Source organism: Molossus molossus, unplaced genomic scaffold (genome assembly GCF_014108415.1).
Source record: "Molossus molossus isolate mMolMol1 unplaced genomic scaffold, mMolMol1.p scaffold_m16_p_4, whole genome shotgun sequence".
NCBI lineage: Eukaryota > Metazoa > Chordata > Mammalia > Chiroptera > Molossidae > Molossus > Molossus molossus.
In genome coordinates, this window is record NW_023425377.1 from 49843662 (window position 1) to 49862021 (window position 18360).

Below are 18360 nucleotides of genomic sequence, written 5' to 3' on the forward strand. Positions count from 1 at the left end.
TTAAGCGCACAACAAAAGACATGTGCGTTACCTGCATTCTCCTCCCGGAGCGGCCCTGGGGTGCTCAAGAGCAGCGGTTTACCCAGAGCTGGGCACTCAACAGCCTCCCATCAGCGGCGCAAGCAGGCACCCTCTGATCCTGGCTGGATGCCCACTCGGCCAAGGGCGGAGCTGAGAGGTGAGGGGGGCGGTCCCAAGCTCCTTGTCCCGCCCTCAGAGCCCCGCCCCGGCCCGGCCCGGCCGGGCCCGGCCCCGCCGCCTGCGCTTACTCTGATCCCCCAGTAGAGGCCGGTCAGGTCGGACCTGCGCGCAGTGGCTGGAGATGCAGCAGGGCGCCGCGCTGTGTCTGCGCCTGTGGCTCTGCCTGGGACTCTTCAACAGTGAGCGCGGTGAGCTCTCCACCTGTGCCCGAATGCGCAACAGGCCGCGAAAGGGGACACTCTCCTGGGGCGAGTGGTGGGATCTCTCTGATGGGGTAGGGACGGGAAACTGGACACCCGCAAGCTTGGGGCACCAGGGGAGACGGGGCCAGGAACCAGGGATACGGACACCGGACAGAGCACGGCAGGTCGGGCCCAGGTCGGCCGGGATGAGGAAAGGCCGGGTGGGGACTGCGGCCGGGTCAGGGACGAGGCTCCGGCTGCACCGCAGCGCAAGGATAGTGCCGGGTTTCCCGACCTCGCTCTAGTCCGTGGTTCAGCTGCCTTGGAGCCGGTCCAGGTCGCGCTGCATTCTCATTCTGAATTCTTTGCTTCCTTACTCGCTCTTCCGCGGAGTCCGGACCCTCCAGCCCGCGCGCGCCCCCAAAATCGTCCCAGAGCGACGAGGCGGCAATCCCCGTCCGGCAGTGGACCTGGGTGCGCACTTCCCGACACCTCCCGTCTGCGCTCGAGATCTGTCCCGCAGAGGGTGCTCGGGGCAGGCTCCCACCTTCCCCAGGCCAGGGACTGAGGGGGCAATGGTTCCGCGACCGCTGCAGAGAGCCGCGGTCGGGAGGATTGTGCTCAGGTGCGTGTTGGAATTTGAGGCGAATCTTGAGCCGGCAACTTGTGAGCGATAAGTATGACAAGAGACAGGAGGCCGGCCTTCCCCGTATTTGGAGATGTAGGGATTTTGAAGATTGAGCTAAGGAGCCTGGACCATAAGGCAGGGACCACTATGGAAGGGTCTTAAGCACTGGAGAGGTTAGGTCTAGTTTGTAATGGGAGCATGACTGGAGGTTGCCGGTTGCCGCTGTGGGGTTGGAGAGAAAGTGGGTGGGGTGGGGGTGGAGGCAGAGTGTATGGTCGGGTGGACATGTCAGGAATAAAGCATCAGTAGTGGAGAGGGGAATGAGCTGGAATTCCATACAAGACCTGGTAGCCCTGGAAATCAGAGGGTAAGAGGGAGGGTCATGGGTCCCCAGTGATTGGGGGAGTAGTGCTGGGAGGTCTGAAGGGGAAGATGTGGATCTCACCATTTTGGAAAACTGTGGGCAATAAATACTGGCTTTATATGTTCCATCTCTTTTCATCTTCACGAGGGTGTTAGACCCATTTTTCAGATGAGACACTTAAACAAAGGATATATTATAACTTCTCCAAGGTCCCCAGGGAGCCAGTAGTAAAGGAAGTAGTCAGCCCAGGTCTTTGGGAAAACAGCCTTCATGGGCTGAAGGAGGTGTGGATGAACTTCCAGAGAGGCAGGAGGGCATCTGTGTGGGCCTCAAGTTGGACCAGTCTGAACTGATCCTGCCACTCCTGGGCTCTTCTCATTCCCCTGCACCCAGCCCAGGTCCAGGCTTTCACAGGTGTTCAGTATGAGTTTGTTGAATTGCTGAATGAGTATGGGAGAAGTGAATAGGTCCCTGGTTGGACTGAGTGGGTGGGAGACCCTACCTTGAGGAGACATCTGGCAGGCAGCTGGGTGTAGAGAGACTGGGCCGGGGAGCTAGAGAAGGGTCTAGGACGGGATGCCCTCTCACAGAGGGGGCCAGAGAGGGAGAGGCTTCCAGGGAGATGGGAACATTCTGCACAACTAGGAGAGGCTGATGTCCTGGTGTTTGGGAGGTCAAGGAGGGAAAGTGGTGAGGCCAGACCTGCTGTGAGTACAGGTGATTCTTACCCAAGTTGGGAAGTGAAGGGGAAGAGAGAGGATGATAGCTGAAGGGGCCTATGGAGGGGGTGGCCCAGGCTGGACCAGGGTTTGGCTGGTGGGAAGATGCCCACAGAGAGTAGAGACCACTGCTGCCCTCACTGGGGCCTGCACTTGCCCCACCTACTGCTGGGCAAGGAGGAGGATTCTCAGCCTGATGGGGGATGCTGGAGCAGAAGCATATACACTTCAGTGGAGTGTCAGCACAGCCACAGTGGGAGGTCAGGCGCTGGCAGGAAAAGCCTAAGGACCCTGAAGCTGACCCCTCAAAGGTGTGCTCTTGGTCCTAAAACCAAACCCTTATCCCAGCTCTTCCCCTAAGTTATTTGCTGTATGGCCTGGGCCCCTCTTTTCCTCTCCCAGGTGTAGTAGTGTAACAGGCTGGCAAATACTGAGGGGCTGTGCTTGGGCTGAATTCATGGCCTGGTGTCTCAGTCCAGTTTCAAAATCTACTCTGGCAATGTCCCTGTTGAGCGGGCAGGTGGCAGAGGTCAGCTCCAAGAGAATTTGTCTTGTGGGCTTAGTCTAGAGAGAGGCTGTTTGCACCTCTGGAAAGTGGGCAGTCAGCTCAGGGACATGCAGGGGAAGCAGGTGATAGCTGGGCAGCTGCATTAGCCCCTGTTGTGAGCTGAGTTGCACAGAGACATCCCAGCTCTCCTCTGTCCCAGCTCCTCAGCCCTGAGCCAAATCCAAGTATGTGAGATTGGGGGTGGGGGGGAGGCAGGGATGCAAGTTGGTACAGGCGGGATGTGGTGCCTGGGCCCACATTACTTGGTGCCTGTGAACCACTGGCCCCAGGTCAGTGCTCCAGATACACTGATGTGGATGCTACTTATGTACCCACTAGGCCTCCAGGGTCAGCGTGGCTGAAGGGTTCTGGCTCCCCAGAGCACAGTGGTCATGAGGTGTCACAGGAGACATTCTGGCCAGCTCCTGGCTGTGCCTTCCCCACCCTGCCCCAAAGCTGTGGTACCCCAACCCAGAGAAGGCAACTACAGTTCTGTGCAAGTCACAAGCTATGGTGCTCAGGGTGGTCCAGAGAGAATTTGGACCTGGACCCATCCTGCAAGGGTTTCCTGAGTCAGACTAGCAGGGACACAGATGTGGCATCAGATGTCTAGCACAGGGACAGAAGTGCTCAGTGACTCCAGTGAAGCCCAGCTGGTGGCTGTGGCTGCACGGGAAGACAGCAGCACTTCCATCCCGGAGCTTCCTGGAGGGGTCTGCAAACTCCAGGGCAGGGAATTCCAGGCAGGGCAAAAAAACCCTCAAAGACGCAGACACAGGAAAGTCCAGACAGTGTATGGGGATATGTGGGTGGTCAGATGAGGCCAGAATCTGGGGTGGAAGGGAGACAAGGTGGAGGTGGCAGGAGTCACCAGCACATCTGGAAAGGGGAGGTTCTGACCAGGGAGCCACCTGGCCAGGGTCTATGAAGAATCACCAGAGGCACAGATCAGATGAGAACCATAGCAAGGAGGCTGTGAGTGAACACAGTAGATGCACCAGGGTAGCGGGCAGCAGGGACTAGGGATGGTAGGGAAAGTGGGACAAGGACCAGTTTCTGGCTTAAGCAATAGAATGGGGCTTGACGTTGTTTACCAGTTGGGGACCCTGGGAGGAATATTGGATGTGGGAAAAGGTGCTCCACTGGGGAGGCTGGTACTCTGGGTGGATTTCCAACAGGATTTCCCTGGAGACCCAGTTGGTGCAATTTGACCAGATACGGAAAGAGGAAAGTTGAGAGCATTTGACTATGATGGAGCTGAGGAAAATCAGGGAACCCAGCGAAATCAAATGGGGTCTTAGCCATGAGGGGAAGTTCTTCTCTAGGTCTAGCTTACACCCCTCCTGCTATCATCTGGGCGTTTTCCTCCACATAGCAGATTTCTTTCCTAGCCTGTGCCCCACAGCCCTCTGAGATACCCTTTGAAGGGGGGGGATAGGCAGGGAGAGGGGTCCGGAAAGCCACTCACACTCCCTGCACTGACCTCTGAGCAAGACCCTGCCAACATGTTGGGACTGGAGCCAGGGATCCCTGAGTTTCTATCCTTTTCAGACACTGGCTTCCTCTGGGGTCTAGGTTTTCCGCTCAGGCCAAAGGCAGAAGTCTAGGAGAGGAAGGTGCGGGTCTACATCGTGTTGGCAGCTGAAGCTGGGTGGTCAGACAGCAGGCACTCTCTGTCCCAGACCAGGCCAGTGTGGGTGGCCCCTCGAACAGACATAGGTCAGGGTGGTGAGTGGGGGAGACCTGCCACGTGGCCAGCGAGGTCAGCAGGGGTTCATGGGAAAGAACTCATGGGCCACAGGAGAGGACATCCTGCCTGCATTTCCCGCTTCCTGTGGCAGGAGCCCACTGCCCGATTTAGCAGTGCTAGGGGGCCACCTCTGAGCCAGCTGGGCAGTCTGATAACACCGCCTGTCCTGACCCCAGGCAGGCAGGGGCAACTGCCCGACACAGCTGGCTGCACCTACAGTTGTGCTGAGCTGGGAGCTCAGCATCTTCCAGGTTTCCCTCATCCCTACACTCCTGTCCAGGGGTGCTTAGGCAAACCCTGCTCCCACTTAGCCTCACCACAGCTCTCTGCTTCCCCAAATTGCCTCCTTGCTGCTCCAGAGCTACATCTTCGAAACAGAGACCTGAGCATTGGCCCAGTAGCTCCATTGGTTAGAGTGTCCTACCAATATACCAAGATTGTGGGTTGGATCCCTGGTCAGGACACATGCAAAAATTAACCAAAGAATACATAAATAAGTGGAGCAACAAATCTCTCTTTCTCTCTCCTGCTCTCCTCTTCTTTCTCTCTCTTTTTCTCTTCCTCTCTCTCTAAAATCAGTAAATTTAAAAATAAATTTCAGAGACCTGAGCCTTCAATGCCCCCCCCCACCCCCAGTGATCAGCACCAGCTTCCTGGACAGGTGGTAGAGATCCTCATGCTGGGGTCCCCAGGGTGTCACTAGCCCCACGTCCACCTAGCACACACCCCAGCCCCAGTACACTCCACATCTAACACTTCACCCTGTCTTCCTCAGACTTTGGACAACTCCAGGCAGGGGGTAGATTGCTGCTTTAAATAGGAGGGGTCTACTGAGGAGAGTACACTTCATTCCCACTGTTGTGTGCCCTGAGAGCCCAGAATCCAGGTATTCAGCTGGGCTTGAGGGAAGATCTTATCTTCACTCCAGCTAAAGCACTATCCTCAAAGCTACCCTAAACTTAACCCGATGGAGATTTATATTAAGCAGTGAGCACAAGCACACCCAGGCACACACACACACAGAGGCACACATGCACATTTGGACTGTCTGGCAGAGAGCCACACCTCTGTGTAAAATGGTTAATCAAATTGTTTTACACTATGGTGTGTGAAGGTTTTAACCTTATGACATAGGCTTCTTGTGCCCATTTTGGAGACTAGTAAACAAAGGCCAGATGGATGAAGTGTCTCACTAGATGCTAGAGCAGCTTTGAGGGAGGTGACAGGTGTCTGGTGGCATGGGGGCCAAGGAGGTAAGAAGGGACAGGCACACAGGTGGTTGTCCACATTCCCTGGGGAAAGCTCTAGAGAGGTGGGCATGTGGGATCCTAAATTTCTGATCAGCTTAGGGACATTTTCACCTTGATATCCCAGAAACCTTTCAAAAGGTCACTCCCCACAGACACATCATCTTCTCCCAGGTCTACCTCTGGTTGACGTGCCTACCTTAGTGCAGGATATCTCACCTCCAGAGGGGGGCAGCCCTCACCTCTGTACTTGCCCACACACTATGTACTGTCCTTTTGTCCCCCAGATGCTCGAAGCCAACTGGGGGCAGTCACTGGTCAAGTCCCATGCTGGGGATGACACCATGAAAAGGCCCTCCTAGTCTTTGTATTAAGAAACTGTCAAGTACAATAAGCCAGTCCCTGTCTGGAGCTGTAGGCTGTGGGAATGTGCAAAGGGGCCCATGAGAGGGGGCCGCAGCTTTCAATTCCAGGGCTGGAGTGAGCCCCAGGCAGCTGGCAGGTGACAAAGGTGACTGGAGGGTCATGGGAGGAGCTCAGATTCTTCCCCCAAACATTAGGGAAGCAGGGGAAGGTTTTAGGCAGGAAAGGGACTTGTGTTCTAGAAAGATCCTCTGACCACTGAATAAGGTCTCAAGCAGTGGGGAGACATTGGTGTGTTGAGTAAGAGAAGGGACACTGAGGCTTGCAGATAGTGGAGAGGAGAGGAGGGGCACTGGAGAGGGGCAGCCAGGAATGTCTAGAGTGGCTGGAAGGTGTCCATTGCAAGGAGTCTGAGTGCTGTGAGGGCAAACACTTTGCTAGGGTGGCAGGGAGAGGAGAGGGGCAAGGCTGGCATTCCCAGCGACCCCGTCTTTGATGCTGGACCTGAGAACAGACATGACTTGGTGACCAGTTGGCTATGGGGGATGAATAGAGAATTGGGAGTGCCTGGCAGGTGACTGCCACTAGGAGGGCAAACCTCATAGGAGGGAAAGCAGTGTCTTCAGGGTTGTGGAAGAAGAATGAGTCCATCAGTTTAAGGCCTTTACATCCCATAAACTGCAGAAATGCAAATAATGCAGACCTGTATGGAGTAAATAGTAGCTTCCCATAATCCTGCCCCCAAAGGTAATCTCTGACTAGCAAGTTAACCTCTGTACCTTAGTTTTCTCATCTGCAAAATGACAAGAATAGAATGCACTGTGGGCGGGGGTGGAGGAGGGCTTTAGAGATTAGAGGAGTGTCATGTGCATAGCAGGCCAGCACACAGAAAGTGATAAATACACATTTGCCGTTATTGTCGTAACAGGATATAGTGGCAGTAAGCATAATTAGGGGTCAAAATATATGAGCATTTTTTTATTATTATTATTAATGTGAGGCCCGTTTGTCCGCATCCTTGCCAATCCTGGGAATTCTCCATCCTTTTAACACTTGCTCACTGAGGCGGGGAGGGCGTGGACAGTGTTTGCCTCGCGGGTCCAGTTGTCTTCCCCAGTGGTGGGTGTGATCTGCTCAGGGTCTGAGGGCTGGGGGGCACCCACCAGAAAACATCTGAGGAGCAGGGCCTCCTGGAACTGGAGCTCAGCAGAGCTGCCAGGGACAGTGGGGAGCTTAGAGGTGGCCTTGAATCCATGGGGTGAGCTACCTCCAGGAGGAGGGATTACGAGTGAGAAGAACAGAGCCCCAGACAAAAGGATCTGGCCAAGAGCCTGAGGCTGGACCTGTGACCTGGGGCCCTCTGTGGCCTCATCTCTCCACACCATGCTCCATCTGCTCTGTCTACTATACAGCCCACGGTCACCTGCACTCTAGATTTTGCACTAGTCCCTCTGTCCTATGTGTCCTTTTCTTGGGCCATCAAACTCCTACTCTGTCTACAAAACCCATTTAAGCCCATTCAACACTCCCCCCACCAGCAAGGCTTTCTATGATCCCCCAGCTCTATACTGTGACCATAGCATAGGGTCACAGTGAGATGCAACAGCTGTGACAGGTAAAGCATTCAGCAGGCAGCAACAAAGGGCTCAGTGTGCATGAGCCAGTGACAGTTTGTTCTACAATGGCTCTTAATGTGGTATTAAGTTATTTGTGATCTGTGCTTCCCAGTCATTTGACAGACAATTCACATTTCACAAGTGAGAAAACTGGGGCTTGGAGGAATTGACTTGCCCAAGTCCACACAGCCAGAACGGCATGGTGGTGCATGCAGCTAGGTTCAGGAGGGACCCTCCCACCCCAGCTATCTCAGTCCTGCAGGGTTGGGGGTAGGGTGACTGGTGACCTCTTGACCCTCACCCTTCATCTCTGAAGGCACAGAGGCTGCCAGCTAGGTGGGGCGACTCCAGGACAGAACACCCCTGCACCTTCCCCCACATCTATACACAAGCTCTGGAGCAGGTCTCCCCCACTCTGCCCAGACCTATGCACAGAGACCCCAAGCCCGGCCCCACCTGGCTAGCTGTCCCCCAGTGCTTCTACCTCGGCTCACTTCGTCTGTAGTCACTGGCCTGACCTTGGCTGCCTCTGTCCTCCTGGGCACAGATGCTGAGAGTGTGGACCAGACTGGTAGGATTGATTGCCACACAGCCCCATCACCCACAAGTGACCAGAACAAGGCCTGCAGTAATACAATAACTGCCACCACTATACTCTGCCAGGGATGGAGGGTACCTCTGAGGTCACAGATCATCCTGATGTCATCCCTGGTCAGCCCTCTTAGACCTGGGGATAGAGGCATGGGCTATTGACATCTTGACCCCCAATGACACAGTTCCTCCCTAGGTGGTAGGGTCAGGGCCTGGGTTGGGGGGCAGGGTGATACTCTCAGCCTCCATTCTCAGGGACACTGCATGGGTCCTGGAGCAGCAATAGCAGTTCTCTAGGCACGGAGAGCAAGGAAGGACAGAGGACACAGCCTGAGCCCAGCTGGGCAGTGGGCCAGGGCCTGGTGCGCTCTGCAGGTGTACAGTGGGTGTAGCTGGCGTTTTGGCCAGGAAGGTGGGGTCTTTTGGAATGGGCTTCACCCTGGAGGCCAGGCCAAGGTCAGGTACAGCTCCAGAGGACAAAGAAGAGCCAGTGAAGGTAGCTGAGGGTCACTACTCTGGGCTGAGAAACAGATTGGAGGCTGGGAAGAGGCTGCTGGGGGCAGGGAGGTAGGCTGGCTCTCAGGGTGGTTGTAGGACAAAAGGGGATGGAGAGGTATGAGGGCTGGACCCTGGGCAGGGAGAGTCCTGGACTCAGCAGACCTGAGCTCCTACACAGCTGCTGTCGTCCATCACTGCTGTGAGGCTTGGAGCTTCAGTTTCCTTGTTGACTGGACCAAGGATCCCACCCTCCCTCCCAGCCTGTGTGAGGATCAAATGAGGCAGTGAATGCTGGGCCATGGTCAGTGCCTAACCCACAAGACTTCCTGCCTCTCTGCCCATCCCTCACCCAGAATCCCAGTGTGCTGCTCCCACAGTCAACCTCCTCTGGCTGATGCCAAGGTCCCCACTGCCCAAGGCTGCTGACAGTACAGAGAAGAGGTGTGCCTCCCTGACCTCACTGCTCTGCTGTAGGCTGGGGAACCAGGGCCACCGGCCAGGGGAAGGAAGAAGTCAGTTCCTGGGCCAGGAAGAGGAAGGCAGGGGGAGTGCGGCAGAGGCCAGGATGACAGTGCTTCCTGCTGCGGGAAGGGAAGGACAGCAGGGACGGACAACAGCCAGGCAGGAAGGATGCACCTTCTTCAGGGTTGCGGGAGGGGGATGGGCAACATGGAGCCTCTGGGCATGGCAGCCCTCTGGCCTGAAAATGCCCTAGCTGCTGAGCAGCCTGGGGTACACAGGGATCCTGATCTTTAGTTTTAATTTTTTCCCCTTTATTAATTTTAGAGGGAGAGGAAGGGAGTGGGAGAGAGATAGAAAGATTGATGAGAGAGAACACCAATTGGCCCCTCCTGCATGCTCCCCACTGGGGATCAGGCCCACAACCTGGGCATGTGTCCTGACCGGGAATTGAACCAGTGATCTTTTGGTGCATGGGTCGATGTTCAGCCACTGAGCCACACCGGCCAGGCAGGATCCTGATCTTTAAAACTGGAACATCTTTTACAAAGGAATAACAGGGTCTGACACAACTCCAACCCAAAGGAAGACCTCAGAAGTTTGTTTAGCCAGCCAATCAACCATCCACCTATCCTTCCATCCTTCCATTCACCATTCATCCTGTGCCTCTGTCTGTCCATGCATCTTTCTATCCATCTTCCTGTCCATTGTCATTCCATCTAGCTATCCTTTCTTCCATCCTTCCTTCCACTCATCCATCCATCCATTTATTCATTATACAAGAATTTATGGAAGCTTGACTCTGTGCCAGGTGCTGTGCTAAGCATGGTATGGTGTAGGAAAGAGGGCTGTCTTAGTCCTCACCCCCCTGAAACTTAACTGTTTAGTAGAGGAATTAGAAAAACATAACTTAAATAAGTAAACAATGTCATTACAAACTGTGATAAGAAAGATGAAGTAAACAACCAGGCGGTTGAGATGAGGAGGTCATGTGTAATCTGAAGGCGAGAAGCCGGCTGTGCAGGGCATGTGAGAGAAAGCGAATCAGGAGAGGTGTATGCAGAGGGCTGGGGTTTGGAAAAAGCATGGCATGCATAGAAGAGCCTACAGGCTGTGGTGGCTGGAGGATGTAAACAGGAGGTGAGAATGGACCAAGGAGGTACGGAGAGGGGGTAGGGCCAGCCCAAGGTTAGAAGTTTGGATTTTCCTGAAGGTTTAGTGGGAAGTCACTGACAGGAAAGCACGAGCATGCTTTTAAACTATCACTAACAACAAGGATAGGAGTTGAGGAGGACAAGGGCGGGCCCAAGGAGCCAAGTTCGGGGCCGAGGACAGTAGGCAGGCCCCAGCCCCCAGGAGGAGAGCAGGATCTGGCTCTGAGATGCTTTGGTGGTAGACAGAAAGGCTGGGCTGGGAGAGACGGTCATTTACTTCCACCTGGGGAGATGGAAGCTATCAAAGAAGAGCCTTTGGCAGGGTTGGAGATGGTATGAGTCTGGAATTCAGAATCAGAAATGTGGAAATCAGATGTCTATGGGGTGGCCAAATACAGTGGCAGCTGAATCCTTTAAGCTAGAGTTGAAAGAAGCTGTCTGGGCAGGAGATAGAGAATTTGGAGGTATCTGAACACTTAGGAGAGAGACTGGTGGAGAACAGAGAGTAAGGAGCACAGCACTTGGGGCTAGGAAGAAGGGAAGAAAGGTGAGGGGAGAGCAAAGATTATGGAAGGCAGCAGAGGAGACAGCTCTGCTCCCTGCCCACGAGCGCCCCCTCATCCTGCAGCCTGGAAGTCACGGGAGGCCATGAAGCAGGGGATGGGGCTGTACCCCCAGTGGGAGGATGAGCAAATGTAAGAGGACAGCAACAGTGAGCAGAGCTTTTGCTTTGAAGGGGAATGGGTAGGGGGCAGTGGATGGAAGGGAATGTAGGATCAAGGAATTGGGTTTTACTTTTGTTTATAAGACAGGAAATGATTCCATAGAGAAATATTGATGATCAGAAGAGCAAGAAATTATCTGCAGGAGTCAGGTACAGGGGGCTGGGGTCCTTGACATGATGGAGGGCTAGACCTTGGGAGTGGGACTGTCAGAAGATTTTAGGACCCAGGCTGGGGTGTAGGGTTTGGATGTGGAAAGATGAGATATCTCCATCTAATGGCTTCACTTCATTCATGCCAAGAGGGCAGGGTCGGGGGTGGGAAAAACACCCTGAATCCGGCCCCAGGGCTCAATTAATGTCTGCCAACAGGAAAAGAAAGGGGAGGCTGCAGTGTGGGTTCCATCTTTGTCCAAAGTGCTGAGCCATTGAGGGGCACGGTGGTGTCACAAAGCTGAGGTGGAGGGCGAGAGGCAGTAACGGATCATAGGCCATGCTGTTCCAGGAAAGGGTGGGGCCAGGAGGTGGTGACAGCAGGGAGGGTCCCTGGCCTCGGGGTTTTGATGCAGCTGAAGGACTTAGCAGTTGTGGGACAATGGTACCTAGCAGGATGCAGAAGAGGCAAGAGAGAAGCTCAGGAAGACAGGCTCTTGGTGATGGTGCAATTTCTGGTGAGGACCAGGTCTAAGGTGTGCCCAGGAAGTGAGGGGCCCAGGGGAAATGGGGGGAGGACAGTAGAGATGAGGACCAAAAAGGCCAGGGCGCTGGTGAGTCATTTGTGTGGATGTTGAAGTCATGGAGAATGGCCTGAGTTGAGGTGGAGGGGGCTGGAGGGCCAGGAGCAGAGAATGAGGGGAAGTGACCAAGACAACAGCTGATGACAGCTTTAGTGGGGAGTAGGTGGTGCCCTCAGAGAAGGGGAGGTGGCCATAAGGAGTACTCCAATGTCAGGTATGTGCAGTGGAGAGTGATAAGCACCACAGGGGCAGTGATGTCCTCAGAAAGCCAGGTTTCAGTTAAGGCAGGAAAAATGGAGGAGGACAGTGACATCTACAGCAAAGTCTGCTGATCACACAGGTCCCAGTGGAAGTCAGTAAAGACAGAAGGCAGTGGGGCAAGTCGGCATATGGCAACAAAGAAGAGACTCACCTGGATGGGTAAAAGGGCTGACAAGCACGATGGATGGTTCTCCTTTTACACAGCCTTAATACAGCAGGTAGATGCTTCCTTTGGTGGTACGGTGGTCTCTAGCGAGGAAGCTCCTACAGGCTCCATTTCCCCATCCACCCATTCCCCCACTCTCCCATCCATCCATCCATCCATCCATCCATCCATCCATCCATCCACTTACCCACTCATCTCCATCCATCCATCCAGCAGGAGCCCCAAGGAGGCCGACACTGTCTGAGTAGCAGTGACTTCTCCCTAGGAAAGGAAGCATGAGTTAGACCTGAACAAGACAGCTTCTTGGGAGGGAAGGAGAACAAATATTCTGGGCAAAAGACTTTCAGATCTGAAAAGCCTGGCACTTTGGGATGATGGTGAGAGGTCCATGCCTCTCAGACATGTGTCAGGAGATAAAGCTGGAGAGAAGGAAGTAGGCAGAAGGGACAGGCCTGACTTGCTCTGCTTTATCTTGGAAGCAAGGGGGAGCCTTTGACATCTCTGACATCTGCCACAGCTTTATAGCTAGGTGTACCAGGTGTGTGCCCTGGATGTGCACCACAAAGAGGGGGTGCTTAGCCTCTTGGGGATACCCAGGGCAATACTGCAGGTGTCACTGTGGGGAATGCACAATCCCAGTGCAGGTGAGTGCTGGCTGCTGAGGCTCTACTCTGGTGACCACATGCTGGCCATCAGGAGGGCTACTACAGGTCTAAGCCCATCATGCCCCCTTTTCTATAGCCTGGAGGCCAGTTGTCTGCCTGGTATGAGTTTATTCACTTTCTACTGCCTGGGCAATCCTATTTGTCCTTTGAGGCCCAGGTCAGAGCTGTCCTCCTGGATTCCTTCTCAGCCCCTCACAACCCCAGGAGGGCCTCCCCACTGTGGGGTAACCCCTTTCCAGCAGCCCAGGTGGTGCATGTGGAGGGCTGGTGTGCATGGAGGGCCAGGCACCCACCAGGAGATGAATGGACCTGGTGGCACAGCCCACCTGGAGAAGCCTCCTGGGAGCAGAGGCCATTTCCCTCTTTAGGGTCCCCAAGTAGTGCTGCTGACCTCAGTGTCTGGAGGGAACGGGCTAAGGAGGGACTTTGCAGTGGTCATAGTGCATCTGAGGGTGGCAGTGCACTCCTGCTGGCAGGCTTCAGTTTCCCTGTCTGCACAGTGGGACTAGATACTTGGTGAGAGTTTTCTAGCCCTGGTCATCTTGTGCATGTGGTGCCAAATGAGATCTTGGTATATGGAGGGTAACACCCATGTGCCTCTTCCTAGGGAGGTTTGTGGTGTGGGCGGTTAGGGTGATGTATAACCAACTAGGGTGGGGCCCCAGGCCTTGGGGAGCCTGGTCAGGGAAAGCAGAAAAGCTGGACCTGTTGGGATGGGAGGCACTGGGGCAAGATAGTGGGCTCTGCCCCCAGGAGGACAGGGACCTTGGAGGAGGGACAGGACACAGCCGTGGGCCTCTGGCCATGCAGTCCTCTCTTCCTGTTGTCTCAGGATGGTCCTGGCAGGATACATCTGCCAGAGTTCCAGATCCAGACCTCCCTGGGCCCTGCCAGGATATCTCTCTCTCTCTCTCTCTCTCTCTCTCTCTCTCTCTCACACACACACACACACACACACACGACATGTCAAAGACATGTTACATATATACCAACCTCACAAAAACACAGATCCATACCCACAGATAGAGACATACAAACACAGAGAGATGCACACCTACACACACACGCACACATACGCGCGCACACACACACATGCCATCACACTGGTAAGAGGATGGTGGGTGAGGAACTGCAGGGTCAATGGCCAGTGTCCTGGGAGGGTTTTCAGCTAGGCAAGGTGGAGTCATTTGTGTGTTTGGGTACAAGCCCTGTGGAAAGAATGGGGGGCTAAGGCAGGCAGAGTTGGAAGGAGCTGAGGCAGCCAGTGGGGCCTGAAGGGTGGACATAAGTTGTAGAAGCCAAGGAAACAAAGCAGGCTCTGTGGGACCTGGCAGAGCATGAGGTCCCAGGGGAAGCCGAGGCCCTCAGTTCTGAGCATGTTTGGGGACAGTCTGCACTGTGCAAGACCCCTTCACAAGCAGTAGCTATGGGTATGAAGTTTAAAAGAGAGGGGCCTTCAAGCAGATATGTGGGGGTCACAAAGCTGAGGTGACATGCTGCTGGCCTCCCCTATTGTAGGATGAGGTTTGCAAAAATCCCCCGTCAACATCATGCTGGCAGCTCAGCTCATGTGGGGCCAGAGGTCTGAGCTCAATCCAGGTCTCTGTCTGGGCACACTTGGGTGGGGCCTGGTTAGTAGCCGAGAGCAGGGAGCAGCCTTGTCCATGCTGCTCAGTGTCTCTGCCCTAGGGAGGGGTCTGCGCCTGATTGACGTTGTCATATGAACTCATGACCCAACACCACACTAACCCTGTCTCCTACCCCAGGTCTGGTGAGTGGCTACTCCATGACCCCCCCAACCCTGAACATCACAGAGGAGACACACGTCATTGACTCCAGTGACAGCCTGTCCATCTCCTGCAGGTACTCAGCCCCCTGCCAGAGGAGCAGGGGCCTGGGTCCCTCCTATCTGTCAGGCAAAGGAGACTACAGAACTAAGGCAGGAGATGGTAGTGAAGAGCCCAGAAGGCAGCTCCTCCCCAGGCAGAGAAGCCTTGAGGCTTAGTAGGTCTCCTGGGAGCCTGGGTCTGGGAGCTTGCAGACCCTGCAGACATAGGCACCCTGCACCCACTTCCCCCACAGCCACCCCTGGTCATTTCACATGGACCACAGACCAGTCACTTTGCACTCACCCCTGGGTCACCCCAGACTGGGCACAGGTCACCCCATGCCCACCACCAGGTCACTCTATACCCATTTCAACAGCCACTGTTCAGCCCAGGCCAGTTACCCTATTTCATAGGCCCCAGACATGTTATCCTCCCTGCAGCCCAGCTATGTCCGAGGCCTGGGCTTCTCTGCAGGCCAGCCTGCCACAGAGAGGCAGAGAAGCCAGGCAAAGGCCCCAGAGAACTCAGAGTGCCCCACTGTGGGCTAGGTCCATGGCATGTGCCCCACTACTGGGCTGTCCTGACCTCTGGGTAAGACAAGCTGTGGGCAAGCCTTGGCCGCTGGGGCTTCAGTGGGGCCCCTCTTGACCTCTGCGTCCTCTGCCAGGGGGCAGCACCCCCTCCAGTGGGCCTGGCCAGGGGCTCTGGAAGTGCCAGCCATGGAGGAAAAGGACAGTGAAGACACGGGGTTCATTCGAGACTGTGAAGGCACGGATGCCAGGCCCTACTGCAAGGTGCTGCTGCTTCCCAAGGCCCATGCCAGTGACACGGGCAGCTATGGCTGCTACTACAAGTACATCAAGGCCCGCATCGAGGGCACCACCGCAGCCAGCACCTATGTGTTCGTAAGAGGTGAGGGGCCCAGCCCCATGCATTCTTACAACCAATGAAGTGGCAGGTAGGGTCCTGGGGGTGTCAGCTGGCACCCACACACCCCCACCCCGAGCCTATGGATCTCGTGGGACTGCCCTGGTGCCCCCCACCTGGGCAGAGACCTCCTCAAGGTCCACCTGCCCTTCCCACAAACTGCTCTCTCTCTGCAGACTTGGAGCAGCCATTCATCAACAAGCCAGGGACGCTCCTGGTCAACAGGAAGGACTCCATGTGGGTGCCCTGCCTGGTGTCCATCCCAGGCCTCAACATCACTCTGCGCTCGGTACAGACCACCCCCACCCAACCCCCAGATCCAGCCCTCCTGTCCTCTCCCTGGGAAAGGCAGCCATCAATCTGGCCAGGAGGTAGGGGGCAGCTGGGTGCCGACAGCCATCGTGTCTCTGCAGCAAAGCTCAGTACTGAGGCCTGACGGGCAGGACGTGGTGTGGGATGACCGCCGGGGCATGCGGGTGCCCACTCCACTGCTGCGTGACACCCTGTACCTGCAGTGCGAGACTACTTGGGGCGGCCAGGCCTTCCTATCCAACCCTTTCATCGTGCACATCACAGGTAGGGGTTGCCCGGGGCTCAGTGACTGTTCCCATGTCCTAGGAGGAGCACTGCAGGGGGAAGACGGAGACCCCCAATTCTCAGTAATGGGGCTGTAGGTGCCACAGCTGGTCTTGGTGAGTGCCCTGTGCCCCGCACTCTGTGTGCTGTCCTGGTGAGGGGCTTGGGGATCACTGTTCATTTGTCACAAGGCAACGAGCTCTATGACATCCAGCTGTTCCCCAAGAAGTCAATGGAGCTACTAGTCGGGGAGAAGCTGGTCCTGAACTGCACCGTGTGGGCCGAGTTCAACTCTGGCGTCACCTTCAGCTGGGACTACCCAGGGAAACAGGTAAGGCCAGCAGCTCTGCCAGGGACTGTGCATGAACCACCTCCAGGAATCTCCATCACTATCCAACCTGTGCCCACACTGTCAGAAGTCTCCATCAATCACTATGCACACTTGTCCTGGCCTAGCACACACTGGCCTTTGTATAGAGGAGGTGCAGACTCAGTTCTGCTCCAGGAGCTTTGGTCTGATGGGGAGATTTTCCTAACCCAAGGACAACTCTGGGTCTGAGTTCCAGGCTCCTGGAGCCACTGCTGGCTGAGCTTTGGGTGGTCAGTTCTGCCAGAGCCTGCCTATTCTGACCCTGGACTTCCCTGGGCACGGGCAGGCTGAGCGGGGAAAGTGGGTGCCGGAGCGGCGCTCCCAGCAGACTCACACAGAGCTCTCCAGCATCCTGACCATCCACAACATCAGCCAGCACGACCTAGGCCCATACACATGCGAGGCCAACAATGGCATCCAGCGGTTCCGGGAAAGCACCGAGGTCATTGTACATGGTACGTCTTGGGTTGGGTCAACGTGCCCAGCAGGGCCCAGATGGTCATCAAGCCTGGGGAACAAGGGTTCTTGTGCAGCTTTGGCCCAGGGTCAGAGGTCACAGCACACCAAGCAGTCTGGAGTCCAGCCCAGGGGAAGGGAGGGCTGAGAGTGGATGGCTTGCCTGGTCTCCACACCCTGGTAGCCAGACTGAGCCCAGTCTGCAAGTGTCTGTCCTCTGGGGGTGCAGGGCCATGGCTGAGAGTCCCTGAGCAGTGGTGGGTAAGCGATGCCCCTGGATTTACACTGATCCCTCCCATCTGACAGAAAAGCCCTTCATCAGCGTTGAGTGGCTCAAGGGTCCCATCCTGGAAGCCACAGCAGGAGACAAGCTGGTGAAGTTGCCCGTGAAGCTTGCAGCGTATCCCCCACCAGAGTTTCAATGGTACAGTCCTGGCTCCTGCCCCTCACTCCCTGTCAGGCCTACCTTGAGAACTGACCTTGGGTGAGAAGGGCAGCAACTTCCCAGGCAGGGCCTATGGCCTGAGACCCTGTGAGGACCCCCAATGAAGACACTCTAAGGAACATGCATAAAATGTGATAATTCAGGCAGAGGGAAGGTTGGCCTGGTTTGCTGCTAAACTATGAAAACATGTAAATGCCAGCCTCCTGTTATGTGTGGGTATGGTGGGCACAGCATAGGACTCTATCTAACTGCTTCTTGTACCCACTCAACATCTCTGAGGTCCCTGGCATCTGGAGCACATCACAGAGCCCTAATCTGCCCTGCAGCAATGGTTTCAGGTTTCCTAGGCCTCACTCTGAACAAGTTGCCACCACAGAGCTCTTTTATCTAGAAATTCGGAGATGCCACAAGGGCTTCACAAACTATGATGGAGCCAGGCCCTTGGCTAAGCCTGAACTGTGTGGCAATGAGTAAGAGCTTCATGGAGGCCCTCAGGCTGCTGAAGCCCTGGCTTCAGTCTGTGACCTAAGAGTAAGGTCACAGGGTCAGTGAGGGGTTCCCTCAGTGGTGGCTCTGCCCTTACCCAGCACTCCTGAGAGCTCCCCCAGAACTTGGGAAGGCACAGCACCCCCCATACACCCTCAGGTTGTCTGAGCAGTCCACATGGCCCAACCCTTGGATGTCACACTCTAGCTTGATCTCTATCATAGAGAAGAGGAAACAGGCCAGAAAAGAGGAAGGGCATTCCTACCTGAGCCCAGAGCCCCTGGGAGACCCTGCTCTGTCCTTTCCCAGCTGCCAGAGGAGCCTTGCCCTTCCCAGTCAGGGATACCTCCCTTCAGGCAGAACAACCTCTTCTGAAAGCCTGGATCTGGGCAAGCAGAGGCT

The 18360-nt window shown here is 55.4% G+C and overlaps 1 protein-coding gene across 1 annotated transcript in view; it reads left to right on the forward strand.

Moving 5' to 3' along the window:
• Window positions 1–322: 322 nt before the first annotated feature.
• FLT4 (fms related receptor tyrosine kinase 4) overlaps window positions 323–18360 on the forward strand; it is a 42107-nt gene continuing 24069 nt past the window's right edge. Inside the window, exons 1-8 of the mRNA XM_036282161.1 lie at window positions 323–389; window positions 14636–14732; window positions 15366–15610; window positions 15802–15914; window positions 16039–16201; window positions 16393–16532; window positions 16858–17026; window positions 17334–17451. Coding sequence (XP_036138054.1) covers window positions 323–389; window positions 14636–14732; window positions 15366–15610; window positions 15802–15914; window positions 16039–16201; window positions 16393–16532; window positions 16858–17026; window positions 17334–17451 — 1112 coding nt within the window. The remainder of the gene's footprint in view (window positions 390–14635; window positions 14733–15365; window positions 15611–15801; window positions 15915–16038; window positions 16202–16392; window positions 16533–16857; window positions 17027–17333; window positions 17452–18360) is intronic.